Here is a 13,146-nt window from a genome sequence, read left to right as displayed (position 1 = left end):
CCCTTTAGTTTCAATCACTCTTCAGGATACACTGATTCACTTATCCCCAGCAAAATGAGTGTCTACCGCCCAACATATCAGGCAAAATCCAAAGAAACAAATCAAAGTAAAATAAAACAAGGCAAAAACCAGTGGCATCTTAAAGACTATTATATTTTAATGTGAGCTTTCGTGGACAAGTCCACTTCATCAGACATGGGGGGGGAATGAAATATTCGATGAAATACTTTTTCATATTTTTTCTCTATGTCTGACCAGGTGGACTTGTCCACGAAAGCTCACATTAAAATATAATAGTCTTTAAAGTGGCATATATATTTTTGTCTTGTTTCGTTTTACTTTGATTTGTTTCTTTGAATTTTGCCTGATATGCTTGCACAGACTCACACGGCTACCGCTCCTGATAGCGCTCAGCTGGTGGCGCTGTAGAACAAGGGCTCGCTCGCGGGCGCTCTTTCTCGACTTCTGCCTCGTCTCTATGGCCGGAGGCACTTCCGGTCGAGCTGAAAGGGCGCCCACGTGGATTACCCGGTAGGTGTTGAACTATACTTACTATATGTGGGGCCAGAGAGGTGCCAAGGCTGAAGATTCCCAGGGTTTTATCAGAGTTTATGGGGAAACTTTCTTATCTTCACGGGTCTTCTAGAAATTTAGTTTACCCAAAAGGGAAACCGCATTCACACCTACAGGACACGCATTAGGATACTGGGTATGTCTTGGAACAACCTGGTAGTAGGCGAGGATCCTGCTGCGGCTGCGAGGCTTTTCCTAATGACCCCTGTGAGACCGCTGCAAAATGTACAGCCTGGAGCTTTTGAGGGCGGCTGGACTGCCAATCCCATCATCCCCAGCCAGCAGCGGCATCTTTGGGGTCCCTGTAGGAGAATCCGGCTCAGAACATGGGGAGGGCCGTAGTTGCCCATCCCTGAGGTCGATGGGTGAGAGAGAGAGAGAGAGAGCGCCATCCATCACAGCCATATATTCCAAGGCTAGACATGGTCGCTCATCCTGCAGCCACTGAACTGGGAGGAAGTGCCATGGAACTCTTGGGCTTCCTTTGGCCGACCATCGACATGTTTCGTTTACTAAATACAAATCAGACATGCTGAACCAGAACCCCCAGCCTTCTTCCCGCAGTGGACTAGACTACAACTTCTGTCATCTCCAGGAATAATGGGAGTTGTAGTCCAGGACCTTTGAAGGACGGTCGGTTGGATCAGACTTCCTCAAGAAAGCTAGGGAAAACTTCCCGGGGGGGGGAAATTATAAATTCAAATTATTTGAATATATACAGTTTATAAATTCAAATGATAAATTCATAATTTGGAAAACCCACGTTATGCTATGCTTTGACCAACTTCATCATGATTGTTCTTTTTAAATAGAGCACACAGCGAATAAAAGGATTTGATGGGATGAAAAATGGGACCTTTGCAGTATGTCAGGTTGGCCTCCTGGGATGCTCTGAGGTTATCTTCTGCTTTTCCTCACCACCGCCCTTCGAGGACGGTCCGGTGTTTCTCAGGATGGGGAAAGCCACTACTGGTGGCTCGCAAGCCGCGTAGCAGAGGGGATGGGAGAGGAGTGACTTCCTTGCAGGAGGATCCGCGGCCTCAACAGGCCACGCAGGAAGAAGAGAGTCACTCGGATTTGAAATCGCATCCCGTTCTGAAGACCGACGCAGACGGCACTCCAGTGAAGAAATTCTGGCCTCAGTTTCGTAAACAGAATGCGCCACCCAGCAACGAGGAGTTTGTGAACTTGAGAAATGATGATTTCCCCCGGAAGAAGAGCCGGATCCAGCAAATTCCATTATCTGTCGAAAGGACCGAAGGCTCGGAGATCCTATTCGGGTTTGCTCCTTGCAGTTTAGCCCTGCAGAGGTCAAAGAGGAATTTTTTCCAGCTGTTCCTCAAGGTGAGCAAAGGCGACGCCTCTCCCGCCATGATGGACTTCTCCCAGCAAGCCCAGGATCGTGGGATTCCCACGAAGTGGGTCAGTCGGAAGGTTCTGAATGCCCTCTGCAAGGGCGGCGTTCATCAGGGGGTTTGCCTGGAAGCCACGCCCCTTCAGCCCGTTGGCTGGCAAGAAGGGACGCCCCTCCAGAGTGAGGGCGCCACCGTGAGCGAAGGGTCCCAACTCCTCTGGCTAGTTTTAGAGAGGATATTAGACCCCATGAACCTGGGGGCGATCCTGCGCTCTGCTCACTTCCTGGGTGTCGACAGGATTGTGATGAGTCAGAAAAACAGGTCAGTCTTTCCAGAATATTATTTATTAATATTCTTATCTAAAGAGTTTTGGAGGGACCTTCTAGTTTTGACTGCTGTTGAAAGCTGCTGAGTTGGGACTTGGGAGACGGCTGCTGAATACTGGAATTCACCCGAGGGTCTTGAGCTGGCCTGCCCTACCTCACAAGGTTGTACTGAAGACAAATGGGTCAGAAGATTGGCTTGTCTTGCATGCATTTAAGGAAAGGTGGGATGTAAATTGGGAAATTTACACCAGGTTTTAGGTGTCTCCCAGAATCTTCTTCTACCATAATTTTTTTAAAAAATGCTTGCAGTATTGATTGTGGAGAAAGGCGTTCAAAGCAGCGGAATTTAAATTTATTTATATATTTATTTCTTGAACTTCTATCCTGCCTGATTAGTGTGAAGCACTACTCTGAGCAGTTAACAGAGAAGTAATATAACAATAATAAAGGAAATATAAGAAAGCAAGTCAAACCAATAAACATAAATCATTCATCAACATCAGAGAATAAGTGGGTGGGCAAGCACAATTTGGAAGTCATCCTCAAGGGAATGCCCTGAAAAGCTAAAAGAGTAGATGCCTAGGGGTGGTTGGGTCTTGAATGGCAAGGAAGAGCCATTAGCTTTACAAAAGGCCTGCTTCTTTCAGAGCTGAAAGTTGTGAGAACTGATTGGTTCATCCAGCCAATGGCATTTTGGGAATCTCTTGGTGGGCATGGTAGTGGGGGATATGCCATGATGAGCATTACACCCCTGCTTCACTGTGAATTGATAACATTTGGTGTTAGTTTGGGGAGATGTCTTAACACCCTTCTGCTTTCCCTCACAGCTGCCCTCTGACACCCGTCGTCAGCAAAGCCAGTTCTGGGGCCATGGAAGTTTTAGATGTGTTTGCCACCGACGACCTTCAAAGCTTTCTTAAGGTAATAGTCACAATAATAGAAGGATAATAACTTGCTGGTGGATGAAACACATTTCAGGGGTCCTCACAGTCATCGAGGCATTGGGAACAAGGCTGTGTAATTTTATATAATATTATAATCAGCTGGAGAGCTCTGAAGTAATACCATCAGAAATGGAAAAAAAGGCATAAACAATATAGTGGTGCCTCGCTTAATGAGTGCCCTGTTTAACAACGAATCCGCATAGCGATGAGGTTTTTGCAATCGCAAAAGCGATCACATTGCGATGTTTTATATGGCAAAACATTGCTTTGCGATGATCAGTAAGCGTTTCGCTTACCGATATTCGCATAGCGATGTTTTAAAAACATCTGATTGGTGGTTCCAAAATGGCCACCAGGGGAAAAAATGGCTGCCCGCAGTGTTTTTGCGCCCAGGCAGCGAAAATGGCGGCCAGATGGGGGATTTCCGCATAGCGGTGAGTTTTTCCCCCATAGGAACGCATTAAACGTGTTTTAATGAGTTCCTATGGGGTTTTTCCCCCCGCATAGCGACGAATCCGGATAGCAACAATTTTTTCGGCACAGATCATTGTCGCTATGCGGGGCACCACTGTATTTAATTGATACTTAGGTTTTTGGTTAAAATTATATCTGTTATATGATACCATTCAAAGACTGTGTCTTATATTTTTAATAATCATCATTGTAATCTTAATAATTGTAATCATAATAACAAATTCAGAGCTGTTACTATTTGTTGACCAAGGGAAACCAATGTCCTTATCTAGCAAGGCCCCTTTTATATCCTTATCTGAGCATGGGAGGATAGACAAAAAGAAAGAGACCACTGTTTGGCCACATGATGGCAGCATTGTGCAACACGTTTGAAATATTTTGAATTCTATCTGGGTGGGGGTGGGGGGGCAAAATGAAAGCAGGATTTGAAACCATATGACCAGAGGAGCATTTGTCTGTTAAATTTGGACACCTGGGATATATAACGAAGCGCCAAGGAGACTGTAAGACAGTCCTGAAAGCCTGAGAGGTCCACGCATGGTTTGATTTTCAAGGAAATACAGTACTGTAATGCCATTATCTACTTATCTGACCACCCAGACATCTACTTTCTGTCTGATCTGTGCCAGCCCTCTTCCCTCCTTTTGCGAGGACATAATAAAGAGCCCATAAAAAGGGTGTTGCTACTTAATTGAAACATCCGCGCTTCTCACTTCCTTTACCATAAAGTACAATTTATGAACATTTGGGCTGTCTCTTTAATTGGGTCCACATCGGCCAGCTTAACCTCTGCCACTTCGTGGGTATAAATTTCGACATGGTTATGGCCTGCAAAACTGCCGATTTTTCAGAAAATGAGATAGTTAGGTTGCCAAGATTTCACATCCCACCTTTTTTGGGGAGCTAAAATGGATTTTGTAGTTAATTGGGTACACCACCCTGTGCGCCGATGAATGAACTGGAAGCATAAATATATATAATAAGATTGAAGAGCTGCCTTCTTGGGTCGAAACGAGGTGGAAAAAGTCCAGCTTTCTGGATTTCCGCTATATACTTTTTTGATTATAGCCTCGGCAGCAGGAATAGGTCCCAAAGTTTGCTTTCTTCTGGATGAAAGATTTAACATAGAAGGTAGGAACCCTGCCATGTTCTTGGACTACAGCTCCTATTGTCCCCATGCTGACTGGGGATGATGAGTACATAAGTACAACAATATCTTGGGTCCAAGGCTTGAGATCAACTACTAAGTTCCTTAGATGGCTGTTAGCCTGTCTCTGGAACAGCATCATCGTTTCCCATTTTTGTACAGATTTTTCCTCATTTGGAAGCCTCCACGTGCTTTTCCTAAGGTTTAATTTGTGCCAGAGAGGCTGGGTTCCTGACAGCTGGAGCATTAAACCAAAATAATCTGGGATTGTTGGCTCCTCCCCTTTAGCCATGCCTGCCAAGGGAAGGGACCCCTCCCCCAATAAAATTGAGTTTAACCCTTGGGCCCAACAGTATGCCCGGTCTTGGTTTATAGGGTACCATTTTTAGGAAAGCTTGGATAAGCAGACACATCCCAGTTGCTGAGGTCAGGACAGACAGACAAGTATAGTTTCTCAAAGCATTTCTTAATTTCCCCCAAATATGCCAGGAGTATAGCTTTTTGAAAAATCAAACACAACAAGCCAGCGAGGTAGGCCAGTCTGAAAGAGAAAACCACAGGCCGCAGGGATTTGAACTGGGGTCTCTCTGGTCCAGTTTCAGCCCTCTGTCCATCTCACACTGACACATATTGAGGCCAGCACACTGGAAATAAATACGGTAGGACCACTATATCTGCAGGAGGGATCGGTTCCAACCCTGCCCCCTTGTGGATGCCGAAAAACGTGAATGTATTGAACACTATACATTGCATGGTCTCTGACTCCCTCTAATGGCCAGTTCTGGTACATACACCCTGGAAGTACATATAAATATGTATTTGGGGTGTATGTGTTAGTATTTTCAGGTAGCAGATAAGGGAATCCGTGGATACTGATCCCATGGATAGGAAGGTCCTTCAGTACTGTCTTTACATTGATACAGCAGATGCTGGTCCCCTTTAAATGGTGTCTTCCTCCACCTTCCATTTATTCTACTCTGGCGTTCCCTTTCCCGAGCTTTGATGGCTGTGGCTTAATTTTCCGCGTCTGAAACGTCCAGAGTCCCAGGTCTGCTGCCTGTGCCCTTCTGGAGTCTTCCAAATGAGTCGAGGCTCCTCTAACTGTAGCAGTGGAGGATTCTTGGACTCAGAATCCCACGTCAGGAGGAGCCGAGGAAAGCTGCAACACAGAAAGTCTTCTCTAGACTATGATTTTTTTTTTAAAAAAAGGTTGATTTGTTTATTCAATAAATAATCCATGGACGTATTTTCCTTCTTTGCTGCGTTCAATAAGAGAATTGTAGCTTGTTTGTAAAAAAATGTGGCCAAGTGTAAACTTTGGGGAAACTTTTATCTTTTTCTTTTGACTTCTTTGTCTCTCCCCCCCCCCCCACATAACTCTTCTCCCTGGAAGACGAAATCGGATCAGGGCTGGGAGATCCTGGGCACCATCGGGGCCAAGAGACCCCCAGATGACATCCCCATCGTGAGCTGCTTAGATTTCCGGTGGACAAGCCCCACGGTGTTGATGCTGGGTAGGTAAACCATTGTGGTGTTTAAAACAGGTCTAGCCCAGGGATGGGTAACGTGTAGCCCTCTAGGTAGTGTGGGATCACAGGTCCCATCATCCATCATCGTGGGCTGTGCTGGCTAGGAGCAATGGAAGTTACAGTACTAGAATTAAAAATGGCCTAGTGCCTTTTGGGAAATATTGCTTTATGCTTTGGCTCTCTTTCAGATCTTGGTCAAGTTCCTTTTTAAGGCTACAGTTGCCAAAACTGTCCAGATCTGGAAGCAGAATTATTCTTAGGAACCGTGCTTTCCAGAAGGGACTGTAATATCCATCCTGTACTGGGTGGAAGGAATACGAGCTCCTTTTGATCTCAAAAAAAGGAACTTCCCAAAGTTCTCCCTCTTCTGTGACCTCCACCAGCCTTTTAGTCTCTGCGTCCCGTTGGGACGTCCTGGTGGAAGGGGATCCCTTCCACCAGGGAGAATCTGGATTCTTGTGGAGGAGATTGTACGAGTCTGCATCAAGGCTTAACGTGGACCTTTGCGTAGTCAAAACTAGGGTAAACTTCTGGATTTGGACAAACCCCAGTTTCTGAACGGAATCGGGCTAATTTGGATCAATTTCTGTATGAGATCTGAAATGGAGTGGAATTTATTTCTGGGCTATAATGAAGTGGATTTACATGCCGATTTATCACCCAGAGCATAGACTGAATCAGAGTGGGTTCAAATTGCTTCAGCTTTTTTTCCTTTAAAGCAAAATTTTAAAGGTACAAACCCTTGAAGCTCGCGGTTTGAAGCTCAGCAGGGCTCCTGCCCTTTTGAGGGCCTGTCCCATTTCTAAATACCATTTTCATCCGTGCAAAACCGGGAAAAAGTTACAGCCGTTTTCGTTTCCCTGTGTCGGGTCATAGAATTATAGAAGAGTTGGAAGGGGCCTATAAGACCATCGAGTCTGGCTCCCCATCTCAAGGCAGGAATCCAAATCAAAGCAGATCCTATGGAGGGTTGTCCAGTTTTCTCTTGAGTGCTCTAGCAATCGAGCGCTCACCCCCTCCCGAGGTTATGGGTTCCGTTGTCTTACTGCTCTAACAGTTAAGGAGTTTTCCCTGATACTCAGCCTCAATCTGGTTTCCTGTGGCTTGAGCCCACTATTACATGGGAGTAGGAGGCTTACAGATTGGCTCGGATGCCAGGCCCGGATGAATCCGACGGGGCCCAGGCAATGCAGGGTACATTCCAAAGCCCTAAATCAACCTACAGGTCAGGCTGGAAGATCTGTATGCCACTCTATTCAAATAAATGTTCTGGTGTTTTATCTTCAGCAAGGCAGGTGTTCCTCGGCTGAACGCCGGCCGCTGTTTGTCATCAACCTGGAAGGCGCAGAGGGTGATTTGGTTTTTTACTTCTTCTTTCTGATGGGGCTGTAATTCCCATCCCATGGCCCTGTTTCCCCATGCAGGAAGCCTCATCTTGAATTGAAATGTTCATTGCACGCGGAACCACTGACAGGAAATTGCGTCTTTCTGCAGGACGGGGTATCTTTGCATTACAGAGACGATGGGACTGCTGCCAAAGGGGGGGGGGAGAGAGATGGGGCAGATGATGGACTGTGGAGAAATCCATCTCGGGAAGGAGGGCGTCAGTAGGAACTCGAGCGAGGTGGTGACAGCCGACGTCGTTACTTTGAAGGACGAGGGAGTTCTCTGCGAGAAAATCCGAATAATCTCTTCCGTGGAGGGAGAGCAGAGGCTGATTGGTAGAGGCTCATGTAAAGATTTTCCTCGGCTTTTTGTTTTTCCCTCCATCCACGGTGCTGGCTCTCTGTTGAGCACTAACTCTTAGCCGAAAAGAAAATTGAACAGTGTCAAGTGCAAGAGAATTTGGGAAGATGTTGCCTCTGTCAGTATACACAGAACGTTGCGGTGGCAGAATTTGAGGGACTGAAGTAAATAAACGAGTGCAATTTGGAGGATCATAAAGCATCCGCCTCCTGCAAAATCTCTTCTGCCCCATAGCTGTCGGCCTGTTCCCCCCCACAGTTATGAAATAATCTGATGTCTTTGGCACAGGCACAGTTATGATTTTTTTTTTTAAAGTTCACCCTTAATTCAGTAATGAGGGCTGAAATCCTGTCGTGCCTGGGTAACAGGAATGATGCCATCCACAAGTTCACTGTTGGTTCAATTCCAGCCACCAATTGGCTTAATTGTGTTTCGATATTAGAACTTATTTTAGCATAAATTTTCATTACTCACATTGGCAAAAGGTGGCCTAAAAGAAATAAAATTATGGCCGGAATCCTATTGGTGATTTAATTTTAATTATTTGAGTGTTTTCTCCGACACATCATGCTGCCCTCTAAAATTTCTAGGACCAAATCGTGAGGGAGCTGCAACCCTGTGTAGACCATCATGACTTCCCACAAAAATCCTAGGAGTTATAATTCAGTATGTCTTCCTCACAAATTATTTTGTCTGTAGATGACATGGTGAATGGCACTTTCTGTGTTATTTTTTTGTGTTTTGGTTTTCTCGCAGTGCAGGCCTCCAATTACAGCAATATAATACTTATTTTTGGGAAAAAATGATATTTATGGATAAAACTGATTTTTAAAAAATGGCTAAAATAGTGATTTTTGTGTTTGTAGGAAATGAAGGTTCTGGGCTTTCTCCAGAGATAAGAAGTTTATGTCACAGGATGCTAACCATCCCTCCAGGAAGAGAGTTAGAGGCTGGGATAGAATGTTTAAATGTCTCCGTTGCAGCTGGTAAGTAATTCTGCTCTTGAATCAACCAGCTCTTGGTTTATTTCATGTTTGAGAAAGAAAGCAAAACAAAAAGCTTGGAATCAGTTAAACTCTCCTAATGTCTATCTGTCTTTTCTTTCTTTCATTTTTCCCTCCTAGGAATTCTTTTGCACTCAATATGTAGGCAGAAAATGAAAGCACCATGAAGTTTTTACAGAAATGTAGGGAGAGTAACCCAGTAACTGTAGGAACATTTCCCATTGGGTCTGTGGCCTTTGTCAAGAAGACATCTAGGCAAGAAGGAAGCTCATGACATACGGAGGAATTTCATGGAGTAGAAACTGGCAGCTGGACTACTGCAGTGCATTTTACATGGTGCTGCCCTTGAAAACGGCCACCATACAGCTACTGAGACATCTATAATAATGTACTCACGTAACACTTCTGACTTTGATCTGTAGGGCCCAGAACCAAAGTACCGGATGGATCGATCTTCTTTCGTTCACTATCCTCAGAGGGGTTCTGAGATGGTTGATTATTGGGGAGAAACACAGGGGGCTCCTCTAAATTTAGGTATCCACAGTTTGACCGCTGTTTAATTCTGATAAGTGTGATGCTTGACTTCAACTTGACCCTTTGTTATGGCTGCATTTTATGACCGTCATGCTTCTTGTCTGTCCGCTGTCTCTTCTGCAGGGAGGTTCAAAGAGGTGAATGAGTGAGTAAGTAAGTAAAAATAGCATTAGATCTCTCCTATTCATTGTTACTGGTTTTATCAGCATCCTACCTCTCATAGCTTTTCCTCCTATTTTATCCTACGGTGACCCTGTGAGGTAGGACGGGTGGAATGACCACCACCCAAGCCGAGGGAGACGGCCTCTCCCTTCTTAAGCACGAGATCCAGGTGGGGGACGGGTGTGAACGAGGGGGGGCATCGTCCGAAGGGTTTACACATTTGCGGGTGACAGAAGGTTTACTGATCGTCCAGAGAAGGGCGGTGTCGTTTTTAAAGCAGTATCATGAAGGTTCAAGGGAATGAGAAATGATAGATCAGTAATCTTAACAATCGGGTGTTGAGTTGCATTGAAAGAAGAGAGAATGGACCCTATTCTGTCCATGTGGGGGTGCTGGTGATACATGATTTGATTTAGGTCTATTGTAGGAGAAGGGGGGGGAACCCCACGAAAGAACGAAATAGGTTGGAAGAAGACATTATAACCTCCTTTCTGGGAGGCCCAAGAGAAGATGAGAATAAAACACACTTCATCTGTGGCGTCCTGATCCTGCTTTCTGTGTATTTTTTCACAGGCTTCATTTCACTGTTTTTAAAAAAATATATGCATAAAATGTACATTGTTGAAGGCTAGCATGGTCCAGTGTTGCTAATTCGCCTCCCCCCTTTTTTTCTTTAAGGGGCAGCGGGTTTCCCACAAGAAAAATGGATATAGTGAAATGGGAGGTATGACTAGATCTCCTGGTTCATTCGGCTAAGTGTTGTGTGATAACCAAAAAGTGTGCCGATGTGTGTTGTTGTGTAACTACAGTTCCCCCGTGTGCTTGCGGTCTGAAAACGTACCTGTGTGTTCCTGACTTGGATATGTAGGCTAGCACCCCATTCTAATTAATAATAATAATAACAATCTTAGAACTGCAGAGCTGGAAAGGGACCTTAGGGATCAAGTCCAGCTCCGCTCAAGGAGACCCCACGGGGGGAATCGAACTCCCAACCTCTGGGTCCACAGCCTGAGACCTCAACCCCTGAGCTATCCAGCAGTTCCCCTTTGATTATTTAATTTCTTATTTTAGAACTGAAGGTTCCATCAGGATTTTGTGGCCCGCCATGTAAATTTTTTTGTAAAGAGTTAATTGTCCTGGATCTCTTTCTTGCCCTACAGTGTTGTTTTGTGGTTTATTTTGGATCAGAAAGTCACCATGTGCGTCTCTTCCCCCCCCCCCCCCCCCGTTTGTGTCACTTGAGGCTGGAGACTCTGCTTCGGTTTTTGGTCTGAACTTTATTATTATTTTTTAAGAAAATTTACCCTGCTTTTCTCCTTAAAAAGAACCCTTACATCATTAAAGCACAGTGTTTCAAGCTAAAAACAGTGCTACAATGAAAAGGATCAAATAAATGCTAAAAAGGATCAGATACCACACTAAAAGATGGCAAACAAAGATAACACCAAAGATACATTCAAAGTAGCAAGGCACAACTATCCATTTAAAACCCTACTCAGGTAGCCAGCCATTAAGATGGGACCAGTTTTGGCCTCCAGTGGGAGGGAGTTCCACAGTCTGGGAGCAGCTACCAAGAAGGCCCTCTCCTGTGTGTTCCCACCAAACACACCTGTGAAGGTGGCGGGACTGAGGTAAAGGCCTCCCCCGATGATCTTAACAGCCTAAGCAGGCTCATAAAGGGAGACGTGGACCTTGAGATCGCTTGGATCCCAGCTGTCAATGTGCTGTGCCTTATCTCTCCCTCCCCATAGTTTTAGGACTTCTGAAGTGGGAGCCAGGTTCCTTCACTGCTGCCCATGGAGTCAGAGTGGCCTGGCTCCCAGCACTGAAAAACACAGCCTGCAAAAGGTCAATGAACTCTACCCAGCCACAAGGACCGGTGATCACTGCACACAAAAGACCAGCTAATGACACCCATCAATCACAGTGACAGATCATCTCTCCCCCTTATCACAACAATACACCCACAACAACAAAAAACATGCTGAACATCATAATCACCCAATCTCCTGAAAAGGACAAAAGCTGATCCCACAGCTATAAATACTCAACTGTCCCACAAGCTGCACCAGGACACAGACAGAGTTCTAACTCCTGTCCTCTGAAGATGCTGGCCACAGAGACTGCTGAAACGTTAGGAAGAAAAAGTCCCAGCAACCATCAGAGTGACCACAAGCCCCCATCACTAAAGTCTAGTTGCTGGAGTTCACTCCTTCCACCCATTGCTTAGCACTCAATCACTTGCGCAATTCCCATCGTTTGAATGGGTCTTCTCTGGTTGAGGTGATGAATTGGCTTTCGGACCTCATTTCTCTGTTCCTTTTTATAGTGCGATCCATTTATTGGATGGTTGCCTGCTCTTCCTTGGCCATAACGAATTTCCTAGACATTTTATAATGTCATTTATATACTATTCCGTTTTCCCTGAAAAAAAATTTCATCTGAATGTAACAGTCCTTGTTATATAAATGTATGTTTAATTTTTTTGTTTTAAAAAAATCCTAACTGTATCATAACAGAGAACATTAATTGTCACTTCTGTGCTCATCAGCAAGATCAGAGACTCGTTTTTTGATTGCTTATGTTTTATCACACAGCCCTTTCTTTTGCACCCAACGAGAAAGTCATAATTGTCTGATGGTAATTTGAAAGCCACTGTTCTCGCTGTGTTTGTCGCGTTGTTGTGAGTTTGTTTCAGGGCTGTTTTCCTATCAAAAAAATTAACCAACAAAATGGATCTAAAAAGGTGTTTTGTTTTTTTTCGGTGGGGGGGGGAACTGAGGATTTTTTTTGGTTTGGTTTATTAATTCCTTCTCTGAAATGCTTGTTAATGAAAGCTTTGAAAATCAAAATCAAATAAAGGGCTTGTTTTTTCTTGGGTTCAGTTTGGACGTCATTTTGGACGCCGTTATTGTCGTCAAAATGGCAGGAAATGTTTAGTTCCCATTTCGGAAGAGTAAAGACAGAATTTTCTTGAGGGCAGTTTCTCTCACAATGTTGCGGTGCTTAAAACTGTCCCTTTGCTTTTCCACTTGGTCAAAATGTTCGAAGCAGCTGCCAATAATTAAACAACAAGATATGACGAATCGTATCAGAAGCACAATACTTTGAATTTATTTTCTCACAACTTATATGGCTAATGAATGTATATTTATCACTTTAGGTCCCACCTTCCCTTCAGTTAGCTGATGTAAAGCATGCTTCTCCTTACTTTTTTCCTCACAACAGCCCTATCAGGTAGGCGAGGCTTAGAGAGGGCAGCTGGCCCAAGATCACCGTTGCTGCGTGGAGATTTGAACTCGGCTCTCCTTCTGGGACAGAGAGATTGGAAACCAGAAGGCGAAAGAGATGT

At 44.7% G+C, this 13,146-nt stretch overlaps 1 protein-coding gene across 1 annotated transcript; it reads left to right on the top strand.

Annotated features, from left to right (window-relative positions):
* The first annotated feature begins 343 nt into the window (after window positions 1–343).
* MRM1 (mitochondrial rRNA methyltransferase 1) lies at window positions 344–12,673 on the top strand. The gene is made up of 6 exons (XM_020786953.3): window positions 344–531; window positions 1,386–2,249; window positions 3,082–3,175; window positions 6,213–6,333; window positions 8,961–9,080; window positions 9,219–12,673. Exons 2-6 carry the CDS (start codon window positions 1,423–1,425, stop codon window positions 9,263–9,265), a joined length of 1,209 nt encoding a protein of 402 aa, XP_020642612.3. The 5' UTR covers window positions 344–531; window positions 1,386–1,422; the 3' UTR covers window positions 9,266–12,673.
* The last annotated feature ends 473 nt before the right edge of the window (window positions 12,674–13,146 follow it).

Source organism: Pogona vitticeps, chromosome 7 (genome assembly GCF_051106095.1).
Source record: "Pogona vitticeps strain Pit_001003342236 chromosome 7, PviZW2.1, whole genome shotgun sequence".
NCBI lineage: Eukaryota > Metazoa > Chordata > Lepidosauria > Squamata > Agamidae > Pogona > Pogona vitticeps.
The sequence above is the reverse complement of the archived record's forward strand: the minus strand, read 5'-3'. Positions and strand labels throughout refer to the sequence as shown.